Source organism: Protopterus annectens, chromosome 1.part0 (genome assembly GCF_019279795.1).
Source record: "Protopterus annectens isolate FY-2018-M chromosome 1.part0, PAN1.0, whole genome shotgun sequence".
Lineage (NCBI taxonomy): Eukaryota > Metazoa > Chordata > Ceratodontiformes > Protopteridae > Protopterus > Protopterus annectens.
In genome coordinates this window covers 1,713,863,166-1,713,889,146 of record NC_056725.1, presented here as the reverse complement: position 1 = coordinate 1,713,889,146, position 25,981 = coordinate 1,713,863,166, and the positions used below count along the sequence as shown (strand labels likewise).

At 40.6% G+C, this 25,981-nt stretch overlaps 1 protein-coding gene across 1 annotated transcript in view; it reads right to left on the bottom strand.

Moving 5' to 3' along the window:
- GRM1 (glutamate metabotropic receptor 1) overlaps nt 1-25,981 on the bottom strand; it is a 3,392,621-nt gene that overhangs the window by 686,934 nt on the left and 2,679,706 nt on the right. The window contains exon 8 of the mRNA XM_044068819.1: nt 12,572-13,502. Coding sequence (XP_043924754.1) covers nt 12,572-13,502 — 931 coding nt within the window. The remainder of the gene's footprint in view (nt 1-12,571; nt 13,503-25,981) is intronic.

Sequence of the window (25,981 nt, the reverse complement as noted above, 5' to 3'; positions counted from 1 at the left end):
TATGGGGATAAGCTATGCCCATTTTGGAATATTACTTACATCCCCGGTGCAGTCCTAATATAACTGCACCAGCCAACACCTGCATGCCTAGGCCCATAATTGCATACCCATAGTTCCCCCACCTGCCCCTCCTCTGCAGCACTCATAGTTACTGTGGGTGCAGGTGGGGTATAAACACACCACTACATACTGCCCACTCTCCGCATGTCGGGACACATGTCATACATTGTGTCGACCCATGGGTTATCAGGCTTGCACAACCTACTGATCCGTGTATGTCTACAGCCTGGTTTGATGAATCATTACAGGGACTGACTCCGATGATCAGTAATTTTTGGGGTGTCCCACAAGGGACATTAATGTCTTTGTTTCAAGATTAAACCTGGCAGGTCGATCCAACTGGTAGTATCCTGCTGGTGGTCTGGGAAGCAGTGGCGTGTCTAGTTTTATTGTGTGTCTGTATGTCTCACTGGCCTAGCTGGGGGGGGTTGATGCTACATGTTACACGTTTGTTGATTGGACCCCTCACCATGCACGGCCTGTGAACATATGTAATTCATAACTGCTGTATCATATCCTAGCTATATACATGTGTATATTTACAGATATATATATATATATATATATATATATATATATATATATATATATATATATATATATATACATTACTATATACAGCTATATCTGTATATGTATGCATACATATATATATTTATATATTGCTGTCTATATATATCTAACAACATATAGGTCTATGGGTGTCTGCATATGTATATATCTATATGTGGGTATGTATATGTATTCTGTCTCTGTATGTATACATTTGTACTACGGAGAGGGAGAGGTATATCTCTATGTTGCTATGGGTAGATATATACACACACATACCTCTGCATATATACACCTACATCTGGTTATTCCGTTCCTTGCCATGTAGATTACACTTTGCTGCAATGGGTGACGCCTCTGCCCAATGAACACTTTTGCTTACATCCCTGGGACTATCCATATAGGCCCACATTAGCCAACACCTGCACACCTAGACCCATACCTAGCTACCCATAGTCCCCCCACCCACACCTCCTCTACAACACCCATCCTTACTCTGGGTCCTGCTTGGGTCTGTACACACCAGTACACGCTGCCCACTCTCCACTTCATGGGACCCATGTCATACATTGTCTCGACCCATGGGTCATCAAGCTTTCCACCATTGTATTCCGGGTATGTACACACCCCAGCCAGAATGGTTGGCATATTACCTTCTTTTGGTCTTATGTCAATTTTTGGGGTGTTCCGCAACGGACGCTCCTGTCTGTGTTCCAAGATTAGATTTCACGGGTGCACTGTGTACCCCCCCACCGGTTGTATCCTGCCTGTGGTCTGGGAGCAGTGGACTATTTACATTGTTTGCGGGTTTTTGTGTATGTTTCCTGTGTCTGGGGGGGGGGGGTGGAAGGTCATGCTACATGTTTCATGTTTCTTGCTTGGGCCCCTCACTTCCATTGGCATAGCCTGTGAACATATGTCATTCTTGTGTGCTGTTTCCTACCATAGCTGTATATCTGTGTATATCTACGCACACACACACACACACACACACACACACACACACACACATATATATATATATATATATATATATATATATATATATATATATATATATATATATATATACACGTATATGTATATGTCTGCAACTAGACATATATATATATGTATAAATATATATATATATATATATATTTATATATATATATATATATATATATATATATATATATATATATATATATATATATATATATATATATATATATATTTGTAAATGTGTGTCTGTAAAGCAATGCATACCCGCGCAAACGCACTTACACACGTTTACTGGTGTTTATATATGCATAAACCTGCTTACTATGCCTTATTCATTATGACACTGACACTTCACTCCAGTTCACTTTTAATTGTTATTTTGCAGGTTATACAGTGGACAGATGTCAAAATATGTTCATGTACAGATTACCGGTGGAAAATGGTATGTGCTGCAGTGGGATTTGGAATGGGAATGTTTGCTCATTAGGCGGATGCTCTAACCAATACACTATTGCTGTGCTGCTTCATTTGCATATATACCCATATACCCATGACTCCTGGTTCCCCAAACACCCACCTCAACACCTCACTAACACTGCAGTCATCCATTCTCCAGTTGGATTCGCTGTGTATCCACACCACTACACATTGGCCACTCCCTACTCCTGTAGACCCATCCCATCAGTTGACTCACTCCACATATCCTCAGAAATCCCAAACTTTTAGTCCACAAACATTGGTGACATGAGCAACCAAAAGGACACTATTCGCAATTTTTGGGTTGTTCCACATGGGACACGCATGTCTTTATTTCAAGATTAGACTCTATACTTCATTACATCCTTACTTCTGTTAACATGACACTACAATAAATTAATAAGTATGACTATGTGGTAACACATACGTTACACATGAGAGCCTAATTATGTATGAGTTTGGCGTAATTATTTTACAAATAGACCGATTTAGTAATTGGCATTGCCGTAGCAGGCAGATCACAGGAATGATTCTATGTGTGAGAAAGTCCTCACATTTAATTTTTTCAGCACAGCACTGACTTTGGACATTGTACACACTTCTGTGTTTTAGCATTTTCATCCCTTCCCTATTATGCATAGCCTATTATTCTATCTACTGTCGAGGTTTGTAAGGGCACATTCATGTTATTTATGTCTGCAAATGGAATGAATGTGTTACAGAGAATGTACTTCTACATATAGATGTATGCATGTGTGTATGCATATATACTTATAACGCACTCGCTGAGGCGGTCCAGTTAGAACCAGCCCATCCAACCCTGACATGCCTGGATCCATAATTTCATACCCATAGTTCCCCCACCCCACCTGAGTTCAACATATAAGCATACCATCCATTGTCCAGTTGCTATCGCAGCCATGACACACCTCCACACATTTCACTCTCCCGAGCATTAGGGGCCCTACACGTATGGTATCCCAACCCATGTATTCTCAGGCTCTCCCACCATTTAGTCCTTGAACATACCTGCCCTTGCTTGTGTAATGGTCGGATGGCCAAACATCCTATCAATTTTTGGGTAGTCCCACCACAGACTACCCCCTGATTGTAAAGTAGACTTAACAGATCATCAGTGTTACTTCCGCTGTATCCTGCCTGTGGTGTGAGTAGCAGCGCTTTGCTCACTCCTGACCAGCTTGATATGACATATGCTGACAGCACTATATAATACTGGGGTTGCTGTTGATTCGCTTCTCATTCCTTTTGTATGCTTTATTGTTACGACGTTTATTCATCATATATATACATATATATATATATATATATATATATATATATATATATATATATATATATATATATATATATATATTATATATCTGTACATACTTATATACATTTCCTATGCTGGGCACTGCTTACACCCATGCAAGTGCACTCAGACTTGCTTACTGGTACTTATATATGTTTACTGCTGCTTATTTGTGCTTACTAGTGCCTTATTCATTATAACAGTACCACTTTGAATGACATTTAGTTAAAAATCTCATGCAAAACTCATGTCAGTTTTACAGCAAAACGTCATTCATTCCACATGGAAAATGATATGTGCTACGGTTGGACTCGAACCGTGAATGCCTGTTTACTAGGCAGATGCTCTAAACACTACACTATTGACATTTATGTTGATTCCGCATGTTTTTCTCTATTTGAATAATTTTGATGTGTCAGCTATGCTCGGTGAAGGGCAGCGACGTGCAAACACGCTGTGCTTTATTTACACTTTCGATATTGCAGCAATACAAATGTATAATAGGGACACGGGGAATCTAATTGTGAAAGTTCTAGGGACGGGGCTCAACATTCCATTACATGCTTGGGTGTTTACTACTTCGATTTTATTTCACTGTTCGTGGACACTCTTGTATGCTTAGCATACATTTCGGTATCCATGGACACTGAATTACTGACTTACTATTAGAGGCAGGCTCTAATAGTAAGCATAGTAGGTTGTGCAACTGTCAGGGCATGTTTATGCCTCCGTAGAGCACTTGTACACGCCCCCTGCACTTGCACACATTTCCTGTGGGGCGGCACTCCCTCATACATATTCATATGGTACTGCTGCACCATCTGTAATAAGGACTCTTGGCACAAGGCTAAAACCATCCTTCTGCTGAGCTTCATAAATCCCGGGGTGTGTGTGTGTATATTTTGTGGTAGTAGTTTGAAAGTGTATGCATTTGATTGAGTGTTGATTGAATTGAGTGCTTTTTTAATTCTATTTTTAGATGTCTTGTGCAATCATTGTACAACTGAATAAGGCAAAACATGCTCCAATGAGGATATCAATGATTTGTGCAAGATTTGTGAACAGCAAAAAAAATCACAAAATGCATGGCACATTGTGTAGCAAAATGTTCTCTTAATTTTTTCAAATGTTATTTCATGCAGAAGTGAACAGAAACACAAGTACAGATGGTATAGTGCATATTTGCTGTGAACAGAATGCACTGGGTTTAGTTGTAAGACATCCAGCCACGCTGCACTGTCATCTGCGGTTTTGCACTATATACATAACCTAATGCTGATTAATCAGGCACTCCTTAATCAGTGCAGGACAAACATAGCGATGTGTAATACCATTTTTCCATGTAGCATTGAGACATCAGGCCAAAAAGACAACATGTTTGGAATGTCATGGTGTTCAGGAAGGAGCCAAAGAGGCCTTTACAGAAGGATGAGATGATGCACTAAGCATAACCAAGGCAGCTGCAGTGAGGCTACAGAACATATTGCTTGTCTATATTACGCTGCCATGCTGGGGAGTATATTATTGTAACCAGGAATGATGAGCCACAATAAATCACTCTATAAAGTAATAGGTCATCTCATGGTAACAAGCTCACTAGACTGCACTTACACAGCAGCCGGTAAGGTGCTTCTCTCCTTCATTCGATACCTAGTGTGCGTTACAGAAGGCATCATCACAAATATCTTCTAAATGCACACCCTAAGTGCAGACAATGCCCTTATTAGTCTGAGGAATGAAATGTGCCAAAAGTTTACCACACATCTTTACCACAGAAATATTCTGTAGGTATGTAAAACAGCTACATTGAACATATGCAGTAGTTAATACTGCAGTAGTGTAGTGACAGTGAGCATGTATGTGCAATCATATGCATATCAGTAAGACAACATAGCACTTCGCTGGAGCCCATGTTAGCTACCTGGTAGTGGGGCTAGGGCCATATATAATATATTCTCCTCATGGCTGCCTGTGTGGACACCTTACCATGGACTGATTTTGTTCTGTTAAGAGAACAAAGGGGCAGTGGCAGTAGTGGCTGGATTGTCAGCAGGTGTGTGGGTCACAAAAAGATTTAAAAAAAGAGATTCAGACATACTGATGCATTGTCCTTGGACCTACCTGAGGCATCTACTGGTCACCCTCCCCCTTCTATATTAGCAAGCTATCTTAACCTGGCATGGAGTCTCAAAGTCCTAACAGGTTTATGTTCTCCTTCCTGGGCAGGTAATATATTGCTATATAAGAACAGGCTACATCATCTCATTTAAAGGTAATTCTCACGTATAGTGGACATTGTAAATTATACATGCAGCTTTTGTTCTGACTCTCACCTCTTACAGTATATGCCAGCTTTACTCTTCTCTATCTCTCTCTGGGTAGTACAAAATTAGAAGTAAGGCAGAACATACAGTTTTTTAATAAGCTAGATCCTAGGTAATATGACTAAGAACTGTTTCTAGATACAGCCAAAATAACATCAATAATATTTGTGTGCTAAAACAAGAGGCACTCTTGTTTCTCTTCAAATTATGTTATTAAGGCAGACTATGAATAAAGTTGTCATGTCTATCAATGTTTGGAAACTTAATATGACTACAAAATTATATGTGAGGGACAGGTCCAAACAATCCAAAAAACAGCAGATTGGATATATAAAACAAAGGTTTCATGACTGATATAGTTAAAACCAAAACAGCCAGGGCTGAATTATTTTTTCCCCACTGATGTTCACAGCCATACTCTATATCAACGTTTCAGGCAGTTTGATCCACCGTACTACCATGGAGTGGATAAGTTTGCTATACAGTAGAGCTGCACCAAACTGCACAATTGTATCTCTGTCAGTATATACAACTTGAACCTGCAATGACTCTTATGCTCACCCAGTTAATATCAGCCCATAAAGTCCTTTACTAATAACTGCTCCTCTTGCCCACTGGCCTGTCCTGACATGACCACCTCCACAGATGTTAGCTGCAAAATTTCCTGCTTGCTTGATTATATGAAGCAACAGCAAACAAAATGACTGTATTTCTTTCTGCTCTCAATCCTGCAACTGAAATTCCCTTACTATAAAACTAAGGTAAGAAACAACTACAAGTATATTCCACACAGGTGTGAAAACTTGGTTACGAGGACTGCAAATTGCCTTTCCCAAATGCTTCTAAACAGTGGGAGGAACCCAGAGTCCTCAGAGAAAACTCCACAGAGACAGTGAACAGCAATCAGGAATGAACTCTGGACCATGGAGTTATGAGGGAGAGAACTTACCAAAGGAATATGATGCTGCCTGTATCTTTTGCCAGTTTTGCATTTTCTTTTCACTTTTATCATATATTCCCTCTTCCACAGTCATAGTTTTTTTTGCACAACCAGACGTTTTAATCTCCTGAAAAAAATGCAATTCTACTTTTGACACACTTTTTATCCACTTATAACATTCTTCAGTAGCAGATAGGTATTTTTTTAATCAGCACCATCCTACAATTTGAATACCAGTCTCACTCCTTTCTCTTACATTATCAATACCAGTTTTTTATTAAAAAAATAACTGCATATCCCTGTTTGGGGGAGATTATTTCCCAAGAGTTGTCACTTATGTCATCTCACTATGATTACCTCATGGGGTACATCACAGTTTTCTCACATCTATGTTATTATTTTTTGGTCTCATGTCATTGTTGACCCTTTAGATGATATTTGGTCTGTTAATACATTTGCCTTTGATGACATTAAGGGATTGCTCTTTGAATATACCTTGTTTTGCTAGGTAACTAGTGTCTGTATAAGTACTTTGTGTCCGAAATATATTTTTCCTGTAGTTCACAATGCTTACTGTAATTACATAATTTAAAATGTTATTTTTTCCATACTTGTCAAGTCAGATGGTCCTCCAGTCTTGCCTTAGTACTATAATATCTCTGCAGCCATATGCTATGAGTTTGTGTTATTAATTATGGAACAATGTTATTAGCAGCAGGACTCATGATTTGTCTACTGAAAATGTGATACAAAATAATAGCACTTGTTTAACTGCACAGTATGTCTGTTTTCAGCTGTACTACTGTATATTATACTATAATCTGTAACAATTTTATATGCACATTCACTGATAAAATTATTCATTTGGTTACAATGCTGTATTCTGTATGCCTTTATTCCATTAGATAAAGGGATAGAGATGGTGAGAGAGTGCCAAGCAATAGAAATGTACTGTACTTTTTGGGGTTAGTTTTAGAAAATGTTTTTAATATTATAGGAAAAACTGTTTCATCAACTTAAGGGAGTGGTGATGGAGACTAATATGGCCCCTTCTTATGCCAACTTAATGATGACACAATGGGAGTTGGAAGTACGGGGCAACAACAAATTTCAAGAGCACATCACTTCTTTATAAACATTACGTAGATTATATTGTTTAATGTGGAAAGGAAAACAAGTGGAATTTACTGAATATTGTTAGGTATCTTAATGGAACAATGGCTTTTTTAAATTTCACCTTTAACTGGTCAGTGCAGGAAATTAACTTTCTTGTTACAAAAAATGAAGTGGAGAATATCACTGATTCAAGTATTTACAGGAAACCAAAATATCTTAATATTTACCTGCACAAAAAGACTGGACACCCACAATTTTTGAATTAAGGTGTTATTAAGGGTCGAAGAATAAAGGATTCATGGGTCATGATAGACACTTGAGAATTTATTTATAGAAAGAGAGCATGAAGAAAATTCCATTAATCAAAATTTAAAAGAAATTGAAGAAAAAGGAAAAGTTAGTATCAATCAACATTTAGGGGTGACACTGAGGTGAGCCAAATTGTAGAAATAAACAATAAAGATAGACATTACACATTAGAGTGCTCAGTTTATAGTACTGACTCTACTTCCATTGAAGACACTATTATCCAAGGTAACTCAGACTTAAGCAGAGCCATTGTGAGTGCCCCCCCCCCTTAAGATAAAAGAAGTGGGAACATTGAAGAGATTTGTGAAAAAGAGAAATTAATGAGATAGGAGAAAAACTATGGGATTTATACCTGCAAAGAATGTCACAAGTACAGGCATATTAATAACAGTAAAAATATTGTTTTGAATAGTATGAGGGAAATTTTTTGTCCTATGGGATGTTATACTTATATTTCAGAGAGTACTATATCTGGCTACTGCTACACATGCAAAGCATTTTGTTAAAACTACCAGAAAGTTACTTGTTAGAATGAGAGAACAGTTAAATGACATTAAGAAAAAATTATCTACAAATGCTTTGAGTAAACATGCTATGATTTGCAAAGGTTTTAAAACATTTATTTTTAATGAAGAAAGTAGAAGAGGAGTGATGAGGTGCAGCCTGCTAACTTTTTTCTGAAGCAATGGTTCGGGTACATCTCTAGGACATGTTCTCTACTTAGAATATCTAGTGAAGATATCATTATCAACCATGTTTCCCCATTTTCTACTTGGGTCATGGTGTTGTGTCAACCGTCACCATCTTTCTCTCTATTCAGTGCCACTCTCTTGCCTTCGACACTCATACCTGACTTTTGCAAGTCTTCTGTCACACAATCCATTATCTCTTTGCTGGACACCCTGGTTTCCTTTTGCCTTCTTCCTGTCTGCCTCAAATCTTCTTCATCAGATTGTCTTCTGCTTTTCTACACATGTGCCCAAACCATTGTAAGCTGTTCTCTTCGATGTCCTCTGAAATTGTGCTACTTTAGCTTCTGGTCTGATATACTAATTTCTAAATCTGTCCTACAGTGTGCATCCTGGCCCCCATCTCAGGCACTTAATTTCCATCACCTCTAGCTTCCTGAGCTGATCTGTTCTTATTGCCCAGGTTTCTGTACCATACGTTAGTACTGGTCACACCACTGTCTTGTATACCTTACTTTTCAGGTTCTTTGGTACTCTTCTGTCATTCACCACCACAGACACTCAGTGCCAGTTGGTTGCAGCCCCTCTGATTCTTGCTTTAGCTTTCTCATTAAGACTTCCCCCTTAATCACCCCTCCTAGATACCTGAAGCTGCTAACCTGTTCTACTATTTTCTCTTCTATCTCAACTCTCAGATTCTTCCAAGTTTCCACATTTGTGGACATTGTAACTGTCTTATCTATACAAAGTTTCATCCCATGTGAGTTTAGTTTTGCATTTCATTCCCCAATCCTTTGCTGAAGTTCTTGCTCAGAGTCTGCCTGTAATGCCACATCATCCCCATACAGCCATTTTTTGATCTGTCCCCTCTGACCTGTTTGCTACTGCAGTCCATCAACAGTATGATCATCAATGGACTCAGAGCTGAACCCTAATGCACACTCACACCCACTGGGAACCACATCTGTGAGACTGAACACTGTTCATACTAGAGTCAGTGGGTCCATGTACATAGCCTGCCCTAATTCTACCAGTATTTCTAGGACTTTGAACCACTGTAGGACTGCCAAAATCAGCTTTCTTGGGACCTTGTTATATGCTATTTCTAAGTCTAGGAATGGACTCTTTCCTCATCTCTGGCTTCTTCTCATTTATCTGTCTCACTGCAAACCTTGGGTCAGTTGTACTACATCTGATCCGAATCAGAACTGCTCATCTGCCACGTTATGTTTTACTAGTCTGTGTATTCATTTATCAATCACTTTCTCTAAAACTTTCACGCAGTGTGACTGGAGTTTGGTAGGTCTGCAATGCTGACACTTGGGATATCCCCTTTGTTCTTGTACCCTGGCACTAATATGCTTATTATCATCATTTGGTCATGCCTTTCTCTTCATACTGCTATGAGTACCCTCAGGAGCCATTTCTCCCCTATATCACCCACCATCTTGATCATATCTGCCGTGACTTTATATGAGCCTGCTGCTTTCCCTGACTTCATTTTTCTTAGTGCTGCTCTTATTCCTTCTATGGTGGGCTCCTCCTCTACTTCTCTCATTGTACACTATTTCTGGGGCAGTACAACTTCTGTGGGGTTTTCTTCATTCAGAAGCGGCTGGAAATATTGGTGAGCACTTTGTTGCCCACATTCCAAGAGTGTCTGACTAGCTTCTTTATCAGTCTGTCTTTTCCTTGCAGCCTGATACAGTAGAGTTCCTCTGATGCCTTGTTCTTTGCTTCATTGCCATCTGTCTTTTCTATGTCCCACTTTTTCCCGCACTCCTTCCTTCCTTCCCTTCTTCCTTCCTTCCTTCCTTCTTTCTTTTTATAGCTTCCTGGACTTCTGCCTTCCACCATCAGCTTTCTTTATGCACCTTATTTCCATACTTGGCTCAGCAACATATCTATTCTGTGGTCCTCACACATGCTGTTTTGAGGCACTGCCATTCTATATCAGCTTCAAATATTTCCTGTTCTACCTGAAGTGCTAGAGTCCTGAGTAATTCCTTAAACACTTGTGCTTTCCCTTCAATCAACTTCCAGGTCTACAGCCTAGTTTCTGTTAACCTTAGAACCTTCTCTGACCACTGCCTGTATGTGGCAATCAGTGGTGTATTCTGTCTGCCAACCATTTCACTGGAGATGAGCTTGCAATTACTAATTTTACCCCAGTGCCCTTTCCTTACTAGGAGGAAGTATAAATGAGTTGCATGTTGGAAACTTTTGTATGGGATCTTGTGACTGTCTCCTTACTGAACCATGCGTTGCCAGACAGAAGTCTAGAACGGCCTCTCCTTTATTCTTTTTGCTGCACCCATATGGACCTAGACAGTCCTCACATCCTGTTCTTTCTGTCCTGATATCTGCATTCAGGTCCCCATTATCAAAACTAACTCATGCTGTCCTGCTTTATCTAGTAGATCATACAACTGCTGTCTGAATGCACTCATTTGTCACTTTACCAGCCCTGCTGTGGTGCATACACTGAGATTATAAATAGTTATCTAGCCCTAATCTGGAGCCTGACTGCCATGAGCCTGTCACTAATTCTGATTACATCCCTCATTGTCTTCTGAAGCCTCTCCCTCACCACAATTCCCATACCATTTCTTGTCTTTCCCCCACCTGAGTAGTAAATTCTGGATCACAGGCCAGGTGGCTTTGCTGCACTGCCCTTACATCTTATCTCTTGGATGCATAGGATGTCTAGCCTCCTGCTTACCATCATATCTTCCACTTACAAGCTCCACCCTGTAAGTGAACCTACATTGAGTGTAGCAATTCTTAGTTCATGTTTAGCAGGTTGATTGGTTTTGCATCCAGCTTTTCCTCAACAGAGCTATCCCAGGTAACCCAAGCTTGGAAACTGGAAACTGTCTAGCCAGCCAGTAACCTAGCAATCCAAGACTTCTAGATTTTATGGTAGGTACAAATTGGCCAACAGGGCATGTACACCTCTCTCACTGTTAGTATGGGTCCCTGGCATATGTCAAAGTAGGCCACATCCTCAACTTGCTTATCATCAGCAAATACCCATGGCCATTTGGTAACATTAATCAACACAACCGAATCACCTAGTGCTATGTTTTGCACCACTGGCACAAAGTCTGTGATCTATGTTCTTCTGTGCAGGTCCTCCCCCATATTTTATTTATTTATTTAACATTTGTTTACTGGGAAAGTCCGACTGGGACAGAGCCCATTTTCAGCAGATGCCCAGGGAGAAATGCTCCAGACACATGTCTTTGGAATGTGGGAGGAAACCAGAGTACCAGGAAGAAACCCATGTGAATGCAGGGAGGACATGCAGACTCTGCAAATTGAACTGTCAGGTGTACTGGGACTTGGTTCAAGTCTTGAATGAAAAGATCCATCAGTGAGTTCAGTTATTCATTTAAAAAGAGACAAATAAATGTCAGAGAAGGCCACAGTTTGTTAACATGTCATGAGACCAGTGTTGAGTGTCTATAAACAAAAATACAAAACAATGACTCCAGCTGTGATAAAATCATGTACGTGGTTAATGAGCATCTATCTATCTATCAAAAACAGACAACACCCCAGGAATAGTTACCTTCACAGACACCTCCAATGTATTGCCATCTCTGATAGTCGCAGAGAGCTTTGTTAAAGAAATATTGATGCTTTATTTATATTATATTCCTCATATGATGGTTTCATTTGATCAGTCAGGAATCTACAGTAAAAGCTACTATTACTACATTGTAATATAAACTGGAAGAATGCTAAATGAACCAGCTGTAAAATGCTCATCATAATGAAAAACAATAATTGTTACAAATACCTTGCTTTCCCTGTATTGGGTTTCTTCCTTCTGAAAATACTGAGTAAGCTGCTAGACCTGCAGGCCACTTTCCCATCCCCCACATGCATGCGGACAACATCCGAGGTTGTGAATGCACTGCGTACATTTCGTTCTGGCTTGGCAATAATAATGTAAATCTTTGGTGTGAACATACATCCTAATGCCACTGTCACACTTAAGCTTACAGAAAAGCAGGTTGTAATTATTTTGTAGTTGCTTCCAAAATAAATAGGAACGAAAGCCAGCCAGATTATGCAGGTGGTGTACATTGTAAAAGCAATGTATTTAGCTTCATTGAAATTTGCTGGCACATTTCTGGTTTTGAAGGCATAGTAAGTGCAGCTCATAATGAGGAGTCCATTGTATCCAAGGGGCGCCACAACACCCATGTTACTTGTGTTGCAGATTAAGAAGACCTCCTTAATACTGGGATACGACAACACTGGCATTGGTGGCTCCATAATGACAAGTGTGGCAGCTAATACTAACTGTAAGCTGATCAGAATAGAAGCAATGACAACCTGAGCCCAGGCACTCATGAACCGTGGTTTCCTTGTGCAGATCTTCTTTTTACTCCCAGCCAGTATTCTGGCAATCCGATTGGTTTTGGTCACCAGAGCAGAATAGCACATTGCTAATGACAGGCCAACCAAAAGGCGTTGCAAATAGCAAGATGGGACAGTAGGCCTGGCAATCAGAGTAAATGGACAAATATAGCCAAGGAAAATTCCTGCCAGGATGATGTAACATAGTTCACGACTAGATGACTTTACTACAGGGGTGTCTCTGTACAGCACAAAAATGAGGGTAACGAACATAGTAACCAGAATTCCTAGACAGGAGAAGACCACAGCTACAATAGCTTCTATATTACTCCATTCAAGGTACTTCACAGGAATAGGATCACACCCTGCACAAACAGAATAAAAAACAAAATTAGTGCTATGTGTAGTTTATATTTAATACTACACAGCTCTATTTCAGAAACTCAATGCATATTTCTACAGCAGAACATTTATATGAAGACCAGATTTGCTTCCAGATATGTTGAGCAATCTAAATTATAGAAAGTGGCAGTCTCAATTCAAATAGAAAAGTAAACATTAATGATGAGATTTGCCATGCAGATATCTGTTAACTACTACAGACCATGAGCAACGTTGTCTTTTCTATTCATGTACTGGACATTAGTACTTATGCATGCAGATCCTAGATCATACGCCAGTCTGTACATGTTGCAGAATGGATTGCAAAATTCCTCATTTCACATTGTGCTTTCCTGCTGAATTACTAACAATCCTTTTACTGTAAGCTTAAATGATGATTTGACAATGTACCCCTATGACCTGTAACAAAACAGAAGTGTCATGTCACAAGAGCGCAAACATAAATTGCTTTTCAGAGTCTACAAACCTCTACTGATTTCTGCTAGCAGTACTTGAAGGTACAGGGACATGAGGACTGACTGCAGTTAGATTCAGAGCAAAATATTCATAAGCTACTTTTTCAGTCCAGTTTCATAGAAGTTGGGTAGGGACAGCTTTATACTGTTTTTGGTCATTTGCATTTTAATTTAGCATTTGTTATTTTATAGGTTCATAGGTTCATAGGTAGGTACTAGGCTATCTGCCCGAAGGCATTTGTAAATCTAGCCAGAATGTGTTGGCTTTCACCGCCCCCTTAAATTAGTTCCCTGTGGCTCTGTCCAGCAGAGAGACTGAAGTGATCCCCGGGGTAAACTTTCTGTTTCCCATCCACTCGTCAAGGTTTCTGTTTAAGACTGTTAGTGAGAAGCTCTGCCTAATGTAGACTGGAATCTTGTTCCAAAGCATGGGAAGTCACTGGGACAGGAATCTATCCCTCCAGCACATCCTATTTATTGGTGTGGTGAGGTTTAGATCCCTAGAGCATGTGGCTCGAGGGGTATGGTTTTCTTTAGGTGGAGCATGTCCATCAATTCTGGGTTGGACATGGCCTTGTATATCAGGCAGAGATCACCTCTGAGTAGGCGGTATGCAACCGAGTACAGCTGGAGTTTCTTCAGTCTAGCTGCATAGGGCATCTATTTGAGGCCAGTAATCCTCTTGCTGAGGTACTTCTGTGGTCTTTCCAGCTGTTGCAGGTGTCTTGTAAGGTACATCCCAAATGGGGAATTGTACTCTATGATGGGTCTGATGAGTGATGAGTAGAGGGGCACAGTAACCCTTTTGTGATTAGGTGGGCCACATAGAAGGATTTTCTAACCACTTTGGCAATGTGATTATCAAAGGAGGTATTACTATCTACTTGGGTCCCTAGATCCCTTATTACGTCTTGCGTATTTAGGGGACTACCACCTATGTGGCAGTTTGTGGGTACTCTGTCTTTTCCAAAGGAGATGACTATGCACTTTTTGGCATTTAGTTTGAGGCCATGATTTTGACACCAGGTATCCGTCTCAGTGAGACCCTTTTGGAGGATGTCTGTGTCAGCCAGAGAGTCAATTATAGCCCCTAGTTTGCAGTCGTCTGTGAACTTGATCAGCCATAGTCCTCCTGTGCTTGCCTGTACCTCTGAGAAGTATATACCGAACAAGAGGGGTCCTAGGACTGAGCCCTGGGGAACGCCACTTGTAACTGGTTTAGAGTTGGGCCTAGCTCCCGCAAATCTCATCATGTGGGTTCTGTCCATGAGCCAGTTGGCAACCCATCTTGTGGCATAGGGGTTTATGTTCAGGCTGGTGAGCTTGTCTATAATACTAGAATGGAGAATGGTGTCAAAGGTCTTTGCGAGGTCCAGATACTCAGATCCTCTCAGATCTGCTCGGAGTTAGTGCAGAATGGCACAAAATACACTGAACTGACAAATATCACCAACATCCTGGCAGACAGGTTCTGTGCAAACTTCATCTTTCCCTCGTCTATATCCTTGGTAACAGTCTCAAAGAAGTCCATCAGGTTTAGGAGGCATGATGTACCCTTAACAAAGCTGAACTAGGTCGGGTCCAGTGTTTGGAGGTTCCCAATGTCTCTGTTAATGAGTTCCATGATGATGCACTCCATAGTCTTGCAGACCAAGCAAGTCAGGCTTATAGGGTGATAGTTCTCGGGGTCAGTTGTGGCTCCACCTTTGTGGAGCAGAATAACCATTGCTGTGTGCTACTGTATGAGTATGTAGCCTGTGGAGAGGCTGAGTTTGAACAGTGTGTTTAGGGAGGGGTTAGTTCATCTTTGAGCTCTTGTAGGACGCAGCCTGGGAGACTGTCCAGTCCAATTTATGCTGTGTTTTTGGCTTTGGAGAGGGCTGTTTTAACCTGAGTGTCTGTGATTTCAGGGGCTCTACATTCTTCTGGTATGGTTATGGGCCCTTTTGGGGGTGAGGGGGGGTGACGTTTGCACTGAACCTCTCTGTCAGGATGTTGGAGATATCGGTCGGTTCAGTGTATTTTTTGCCATTCCGCACTATTTCCGAACAGATCTGAGCATTGCCACTTAGATTTTTGACATAGCTAAAGAATGACTTGTGGTTATCTTTGGAGTCCTTGGCAATTTTTCTTTCAAAGATAGCCTTGGATGATTTTATGAGGGATCGTAGTTTCTTGCTGATACTGATTAGGGATGTCTTCCCTTCTTTGGATTTTGCTCTTTTCTGTATTATTTTCCTCCTTCTGTTGTATAGCTTGTTTATGGCAGGTTTCCACCAGACTGGTTTCCTTTTCTTGGAGGAGTGAGTATTGGTTTTGCTTGGGAGAGCACAATCCATGCATTCTTGTAGATGCCCGTAGAATGCATTAGTAAAGGATTTTGCAGCTTGGACAGCGTTATCCTTTAGTATGGGGGCTTTGAAACTTTCCACCTCGGTCTTAAGTAACGTGAAGTTTGCTTTTGAAAAGTTTTTCACGGTGGTTTCTTGACCAGGGGTGGGGGCGGAATGTGGATATTCAGAGTGATTTGTTTATGGTCAGATCTAACCAGCGAGGGGTTGACCTCTGGTGTGGAACACCAGTTGCCCATGTTGGTGATGACCAGGTCCAATATTTTGTCACCTCTGGTGGGAGTGTTGACCAGTTGATCCAGGGCATTTGAGTTTATAAATTCTAGGAAATGTTGGACAAGGGAGTTAGAACTTGAGTAGTTCTCCCAGTTAATGTTTGGGTAATTGAAATCACCCAATATTAGGGTGTTTGGTAGGACCTTTATGTTTCCCAGTGTTTCCAGAAATGCGGAATGGGGGTCCTGGGACATGGTGGGTGATCTGTAGCAAGCTACAATTTGAATTGCAGTTTTGACCATTGTTAGTTGCACGTGGATGATCTCTGAAGCATTGTGCTGTGCCACTAACCTGGAGGTGTGGGTACTCTTGATGAATATGGATACGGCCCCACCTTTTGTATTTCAGTCCAGATTCTGTGGCCGAAATGTATGGTATGAGTTGTAGCCTGATAGTGCTGGGGTGCTCTCTGGAGCCTTAAACCAGGTTTCTGTTACTGCACATATATCAATTTTCTCCATACTGAGGAGTGCCTTGAGTGCGTGCATTTTGAGGTTTAGACTTCTGGCACTGAGTAGCATTACCCTCAGTTTTTTGTTACTTGTGCTATTTACGGTGGTGGGTTTGTTTTTTGAGCCTTGCCTAAAAAAGGCACTATAGGGGTGGCAAGAGCCTTGGCCAGTATCCGAAAGCCTAAGGGTGACAGGTGCAAGCAGTCTTTAGCGAAGCAGCAAGGCTTATCGAGCATGTCATCCCAGGTGGACAGACACTGGATCCCCTTTGAATGACAACAGAAACTTAGCCAATTGTTGAAATTGATAATGTTTTCTTTATACTGTGGTATCATTCTTGGTGAGAGCAGGATGATACTCAGGGTCAGGGTCATACTGGCCTGGGCTACGTGATCAGAGAGCTCTTCCATGTCTCTTTTCATGTAGTCCAGGGAGATAAGGCTCAGGTCATTCACACCAACATGGACAATGACAGAGTCATATCTGTACTTGTTCTGAAGTGACCTGAGTGCTTGTGTTATATGGTGGATCCTGGCACCTGACAGGCAGCTAACAGTAACCTTCTCCTTGTTCAGCCTAGTGAGTGGGACATCAGTGTGCCTGACTATAGAGTCACTTATTACTAGTGTGTTGGGTATGTTATTTTGCCTTAAGGGCTGTGATTGCATGGCACACTGGTTTTGTGAAGTATGTTTTTCATGTTTTTTGTTGGGGGGGGTGGAGGTTGCTTGAATGTCTGCTTTGGAGGTCTCTGTTGCTTTTGCAGATTTTTATTTTGAGCCTACAAGTATGTTTTTGTGTATTTATGGTAGTTTTTTGACGGTGCTGGTTTAATGGGTTTTTGTGAGACTGGTGGTGTGATGCAAGTATTTCCCTTCTCATCTTGACTGTCTGATCCAGTCTTGGGTTGAGAAAGCTTAGCCTCCACTTTGGCTGTATAATTGCATATTTCGTATGTATTAGTGCTTGGTGGTAGGAGGAGAGGGTTGTCTGTGTACATGAGGCAGTTGTAACATTGCCTCAAAATGCCCAGATTCATCAGTTGGACTGGAGAGTACACCTTAAGCTGCCCTTTGGACATGCCTGTATAGGTACACTGAACTGTTTTACTGATTGGCTGGTAAGGTCGAATAGAAAGCCTTGTCCTTCTGTACAGTATAGGGGGGGGTCTAGTGCTAGGGTTTATAAGTGCTTGCTATGAGTTTTGAGCAAGTGCTGGGTTGAGAAATGAATGGTTTGAGTGCTTAAGTTGAAAGTTTGTCTAGTTCCAAGGGAAAAATTAAAGAGGAGACTTTGTGGAGCTGGGAATAGCTATACCCTAGCTAACCGGCAATGCCCGGCTCACAAAACTGGGCAAATGCGTTTTTTATAGCAGGGAAATGAAAGAGATAGAAATTAGCCCAAAAGTGAACAAATGAAAAGGACCCAGGAGGAGTGTTCAAATACAGACTTACAGGAGGGCAGGCAATTCCAGAGCCACTAACACTAACACCAAGACAAGAACAGGGAGGGTGGGTAGAGAACTAACTGCAGAGACACACACAGCACACTATTCAGTGAAAAAATTAGGTAACAGAAAAAATAAAATAAAGTAAGCTACTAATTTCTGGGCTGATGCCACTCCTCCAGGGACAGATAGGCTGCTCAAAGCTCCCCTCTCTTACAGGTGAACAGAGAAACTTCCTTCTATCCAAGTAAGGTATGGGCAAACACAGAGTCTTGTAACACAGCCCTGAATTCAGCACTAACCTGAAAAATGGACTATACTAGCTTAGAAAGTTGGGAAACAAGTATTTTTTTATATTTTTTGTCTTTTTTCAGAAAATAAAGCAGATACAATTTAAAAAAAACACTTTAAATGCACAGAAAAGGATACTGATTTAAACAAGTTACCCAATTAACCAGAAAAAAGCTCAAAACTGAGCCCTGTTCCAGCAGTCTTCAATCAGACAAGTTCTAACTGCACACTCCTGCCACTAGGATGCAGGGGAACCTTCTCCAAAAAAAAGATGGCCAGAATCAGTGCTCAAGTTATATAAACAAAGCTAAATTCAGCAGGCCTGAATCTGGTCTATGCTACAGCAACAAGGTGCACCAATTTCAGAAAGAAACAGCTCAAATAAGCAGGCACAATAAGCCTGTGACCAGAAATTCCCAGCTCAGAAGGTCAGAATCCAGACTCTCCTCCCAAAAGAGTGCAGACCACAAACCTTCTTAATGTAGAATAACTGACCTGAAGCCCTAGAGCTTAAACCAGAACTAATACACTTTTGGAATAGCAGACACTGAGCCTTCAATCAGCAATTCCCACTTTAGAAGAATGTAAGCTACCTGTCCTGCCACAGTAGTGCAGACCACAAACCTTCTTAATGTAAAACAACTGGTATGAAGCCCAAGTGCTTAAACCAAAAGACTTAGAATAACAGTTACAATTTAATCAGGCTACTACCAAACAGTAATAAATGCAGCAGAATAAACAAAATGGAGTACTTTTAAGAAGAGGCAAAAGCAAAATAAAGTAAGAGGAAACACAAATACAGTAAAAGCAGATGAATAAAGTGCAATTTATTTTGTTAGTAAACTGCAAGGAGAGAGGAAGACAGATCCTAAGTGGATTGGCCTTCTCAAATCTTCTCTCTGTATTAAGTAGAGTGAATACTAGACTCAGAATATGATCTCATTATACTCGGTAAAGTGAACAAATTAGATGGACCCAGGAGGAGTGTTTAAATACAGACTTACAGGAGGAACAGACAATTCCAGATCCACTAGCACTAACACCAAGACAAGAACAGGGAGGGTGGGTGGAGAACTAACAGCAGAGACACACACAGCACACTCTTCAGTGAAAAAATTAGGTAACAGAAAAAATAAAATACAGTACTTTTAAAACTCAAGTTTGCACTTAACAGAAGAATAAAACACAGTACTGCAAGTCTGCACTTAACTTCAGCTTCTAATGTAGGTGATTGTAGCCAACCAAGTCACTCAGAAATTGAGCATAAAATGAATTCTCAAACTTTGTGGCTAGCACTTAAAGTACAGAGGAAACCCTCTAGGCTAACAGTTAAATATCAGATAACAAAGAAGTGAGAAGACCACCACCCCCTCTTATAGCAGAGAGACACACAGCACTCTATTCAGTGTAACGATTAGATAACCTGAATACTTGTAAGTGGCATCACAGCATTTCATCTATCTAGTAACTTATTTTGGGGGGCCCTCATAAAATATATAAGCTATCATGAAGTGTTATAGACATCAAGTTGGTTATGATTTAATTGGGAGTGCGAAGGGTCTCTTTTTACACAAAGAGATCAGAGGTTCCCACTGTTCAGACATCATTTGGTAAAACACAGTTTGATAAAAAAGATTTGGTGACCCAGGCTTTACTGAACTGCATTTTGTGATTCTGCAGTGAACTTGGATTTATTATAACCAGAGACTTCTACAAGCCGTAAAAGTTGTACTGTCATAATACTAGTTGAAAATAGACCTAAACCATCGACCTAATGCAGGGATTGAGTTAACTGTGGTATTATAAACTGACTTGCAAAATCACATCCACTAACTTTACAGGGAATGCTGACAATAGACAGTGATGTATAAAAACACAAGATCTAAGACCAGATAAGGACTACACAGCCTACCTGATTTGTTCAGGTCAAGGAAGTAGAATTCAGGAATGACTGAAAATACATGTATCAGAACATACTCTGACCTTAATGTAATGTGAGAGCTTGATTCACCCTTGACAGCACAGTTTCACTTACACACTGTAAAAAGTATTTCACGTCAAGTATTTCAAAGCCTATAAAGAAGCTCATGTTACCACATTCTGTTTTGTTTATTTATTTGCTTGTGCACTGTTGTCTGACAGAAATTCCCTGAGAGTAACAATGATCCCTGCATGAGATACATGCTAAGAATTTGTGACTGCACATTTAGCAAAAACTGTCATGTTTCACTAGTAACATTAGCTGTATAACTAAACTGCATCAGCAAAATTTTAACTATAGCCCAACCCTGGAAAATGTCATTAGGTTTATTTGTAGGTCCTAGTATGATGGTGGGAGGGACTGCACAGCTTTAGCTGCAGGAAGATGATGCAAATACTCTTCCTTATCAGGAACACGGATCTGCAGTTATTAAAAAAAAGAAATCTCCATTTCCATGAACTTACATTCTGGAACTGACACCCATTGGTTCATAGGATTATAAATTCAGAGGTTGATACTAGGCAAGTAGTCATGGTGACCATAAAAAAGTCAAGCCAAATAAATCAATGTGTCTTACCCTTGAGTTTTCTGTGCATCAATTGTGCTCACCACCATTTTAAGGAGAGCTGCACCAGTTATGAAAACCCATACAGTCTTCAAGCCTGACCTTGAAAGTGGTAAGATATAACTTTGTTTGACGTGTAGGGGGAAACTTGCTCTTTGAGGAAAGCTTTGTTTTAGAAACCTGTTCTTTTACTAATTCTTATTTATTCAGTGAAGGGGGTTAGGTCCTTAGTGTGGGTATTTGAAGAGCCATTGGTTTTATGAAGGTGAAGGAGTTTGAGTAGGGCAGGGTCTTTCATGGCATGAAAAGTTAAACATAGGTCAGCACAAAGACGCTTGTAGGAGACAGAGACTGTAGTCTTGTGATTGTGTCAGTCAAGAGTCTTTGGGGTCTATTGAAGTGAACCTGATTATTAGAGAGGTACAAACCAAAGGGGCATTATGAGTCTGATAAGAAATGAGCAGAAAGGGACTATGGCTTCTTTTGATCTAGACGAAATGCTGTCAAAGATTAGTTGAACTGAGTAGTATGATTTTTTAACTATAGTGGAGACATGATGGTCGAATGAGTGTGTGTTGTTAATATAGTTGAAAAGGTCTCTCACAATTTTGTCTGCTGGAGGAGGTGTCATTGATATAGTATAAGCTCTGGGGAATTTCTAATTCTCAAATTGAACCACACTGTATTTCTTAAATGGGTTCATGGGCTCATAGGCACCTACAGGGTATTAATCTGTGAGGATCTTTAGAAACCTAGCTTCACATTCATGATGTACTTTTAGCCCTTATATCTTTTGTATGAATAATCCAGAGATGGGTAGAGCACACATGGGGGACTAGGTAGAACATGCATGGAGGATTGAATCTTGGCCAGATCGGCATAGGTGGTATGCATGGAATGGCCATTGTCTATGCTTTTGGTGGTGTTTTTCAATACGTTAACCAGGTATAGGAGTTAGGATCTTCCTTTGACAATGACCTAGTGATTAAGGTCCACAGCCAAGAGATCACTCATTTCTAATTAATTAATTTAGGGCCAGGAGTTTGCCCATATCAAAGTTAATTAAGTAATTGAGATATGATACACTCTTTAATCATATATATATATATATATATATATATATATATATATATATATATATATATATATATATGTGTGTGTATAGTGAGGGTGAGGCTAATAGATCTATATTTAGCTGGATCAGCAGTTGGGCCATGCTTATGCAGTGTTAATATTGTGGAAATTTTCCAGCAGAAATCCTTAGAGTAAAAGCGGTTAAGGAATGTATTGGCCTACAAGTAAAAAGTAAGCAATCTGGTATTTTATCAGAAGCAATGGATGTATTGTTCTTGGTTCTGGATAGGTCCATCAGGACTTGACTGAGGATGATTTTAGTGAAGAAGACAACTGGGGAATAGAGAGGTCATCTGGGTAGGTTGGTGGTGTGTGTAGGTGGGTAGGTTATGTGAAGCTGGTTAAATGTAATTAATGGTTATGACTGTGATTCCATTATTATTTGTGGTGCACCTGTATATAAGCAAAATTAAATCAAAATTTAAGTAAGGAAGACTGAATAATAAAAAGTGACAGTTTTAAAAGTAGCAACCTTAGCAATTCATTAATTTCTCTTCGTTGGCCAGTAAATGTCTGACTGGGCAGAATCTATTTTCAGTGGAGGCCTGGGGAGAAAATCTCTACCACAGTACATTTATATTAACAAGTGAACTTCAGACAGTTTTCAGAAAAACAACAATTACATTTCTCATGAAATAAAAGCATAATTAACAGATGAGTTAAGGGCAGGCTGTTCTCTCATGTTAGCAAGAATTTGACTGGACAGGGATTCAGTACAAATGAGTACTATACCAACCATGATAAGATATTTAAGAGGGAGGGATTCGATAACAACAATTCAATATACTATGCCAACTAAGGCTTACAAGACATGCAAGTTATGGTGAATGCATTTTCTGGCATAAAATACATAATTCTATTAGATTCAATAACAACAATTCAATATACTATGCCATCTAAGGCATACAAGACATGCAAGTTATAGTGAATGCATTTTCTGGCACAAAATACAAAATTCTATGAAATCTCATGATCTGATATTGTCAATCTTTATTCATTCTTGATGAATGGGAATCAGTTTTGACCCCTCTGAACCATCTCAGCCGTTATACAGCTCGCACCAGCCAAAACAACTCTCGAGCTAAGACTCTACATATAATGTCCCTGTATTACCCCAGATATAATTTGCCACTCTGATAACAAGACGCGTCAGCCAATACTCTCCAGCTAAGTGCTTTAATTTGATCTATATATCGATATATTCCCTTAAAACCTGCTCTCTGTATTTTAGAATACTTTATTTTTTCTGTTGTATTATTTAGTGTGTGTGTGTGTGTGTGTGTGTGTGTGTGTGTGTGTGTGTGTGTGTGTGTGTGCACGTATAAATCAGCTCTACCCTTTCTACCTAATGGTATTTTCTATTACCATCGTTGGTAATTTTTCCTTTCCCCCCTCCCCTTTTACCTCTTTGGTAATCTCTGTCAATACCATCGCTGGTATTTTTCCCCTTCTGAGTACCTTTTAGGTATTTCTCCCTACCATTGTTGGTAGGTCTCCTTCCTGTCCTTTATGAATGTGAATGTGTGCGTGATCTCTTTAAAATGGTGGAGAAGCAGAAAGGCACATCTGACTTTAAGCAGTGCCAAGATTGTGGAAAAAAGATGCCCAATTAAGACAGGCATCTTTTGTGCATATATTGCATATACTGCTTGGGGGCACCCCATCTAGAAACTAATTGTAAGATCTGCCTTGGCAGAGCACCAGAATAAGTTGATTTTTAAGAGGTAATTAAAATCCTCCTTTGAAGAAGCTTTCTCTAAGCCAGAGTCTTCTAAATTTGAACAGAAAAAGAGAAGTCATTGAGTGCCAAGCTCACCATCGGCACCAGACTCCAAAAGCCATATGTTTCCAGTTCCTTCAATCTCTCCAGAACTGAAAACTGACGTTCCAAATCTAATTGTGAAACAAACTTTGGCACTGACAGTCAGGACCCCTTCATTACCGATGTTTTCTGCACTGATCGTGACAACCTCGGCATCAACAGCCTCATCGGCACCAACCTTGACAGTCTTAGCACTGACAATTTCATCGGCACTGGCATCTTTGACCTCCCACTTGGTTCCAACTTCTCCATCTTCTCAGCAGCATGCAGTGCCGAAGCTCAAAGCATTCATACCTCCAAGAACAAGATACTTCCCTTCTATCAACCCGCTTTTGGGTCAACTCCCCAGTCCATTCATGGATAGGTCAGAGTCTCCATCGGGGATGTTGGTCTGATCAACCAGAAGTCTTTCCAAGATAGACGTGGTGAGATTAATGGATCAGCTTTTGGTGGCCAGGGGTCTTCCCATATCCATTCAGACCTCCCTCCCTCTTGGAGTTGAGGTCTTTTCTCAAAGGACTTCTCCTGATCTTCCTCCTCTGACCTCCCTTTTAGGTTTAGAGCCCAACACTTAAATTACCCATGGTTCCATCTGCTACAGTGCTGAAAAGCTCTTTCTTTGGTACCTGGATCAGTGCTGATGTCTTCGGCTCCCTCAGTACTGATAGACTCTTAAGGCCATAGTTCAACTGTCAGTTTGGAGGGCTCTGGTATGGTACTGACTGTATGTTCTGAGCCTTCCTTGGCTTTTGGAACCCTGGCAGTTTTGGACTCTTCCCTGGCTCCTGGTTTGGAGGGTGTTCCTTCGGAGCAGGGTATGACCCCTGTTCTGAGGTTGTGTTTCTCAGTTCTGGGCTCCCATCCCTCTATGGGTGGGCCTGCCTTCAAGATCATGAAGAAAGCTTTAGCCTCAGCAGACTCTCAGCTGGCCCATTCTACTTTGGAGTGTCACATATTTGTACCTTCTGAACCACAACTGTCACCATCTCTCACATTGGGGCAACGGGCACTGAAACGGCAAGATATCCATGTTCAGGGCCCTCTTCTTTGGAGTCTTCCTTAGAGATTCCCACTGAGGAACCACCCCGTAAGAAGACTTGCAAGAAGAAGCATCTAGGTTCTCCAGAAGAATCTGTCATGGAAGACACAGACTATGATGAAGGGGAGGGTTCCCCGGTCACCCCTTGAAGATGTCTCATTTGAAGACATCCTGGAAATTTTAAAACAGAGGGGTGATTGAAAGTCTACAAACCCATCCTCAGAGGAATCTGTGTTCTTGCAGACTTTTGGTGCTTACCCATATACTTCCTGGCTGACCCCACCAGCTGATGATCTTATTAAGCTTATTGCACAGTGGGCCTGGAAGGCACCTGATTCCATAGAACTGATTCCTCGGAGGCTGGACAAAATCTTATCAGCTCCAGAAGACCAGGTTTGGGAAGCAAGTATTTGTATCATCGACCTTTACTCTTAGGTCCTTGAATTTCATGGCACACTTTACTAGACTCCAATGGGATCTGATAAAGGAACTATTGGATACCCTCATTGGAGCTGTGTCTGAAGAGGTGTGGGATAAAGTTGCCTCTCAGCTTGCCACCCTGGAGTCTATATTGAAAACTCGTCCATGCAGCTCATCACTCATGCAGCCAAAGGAGCAACTAGGGCAGG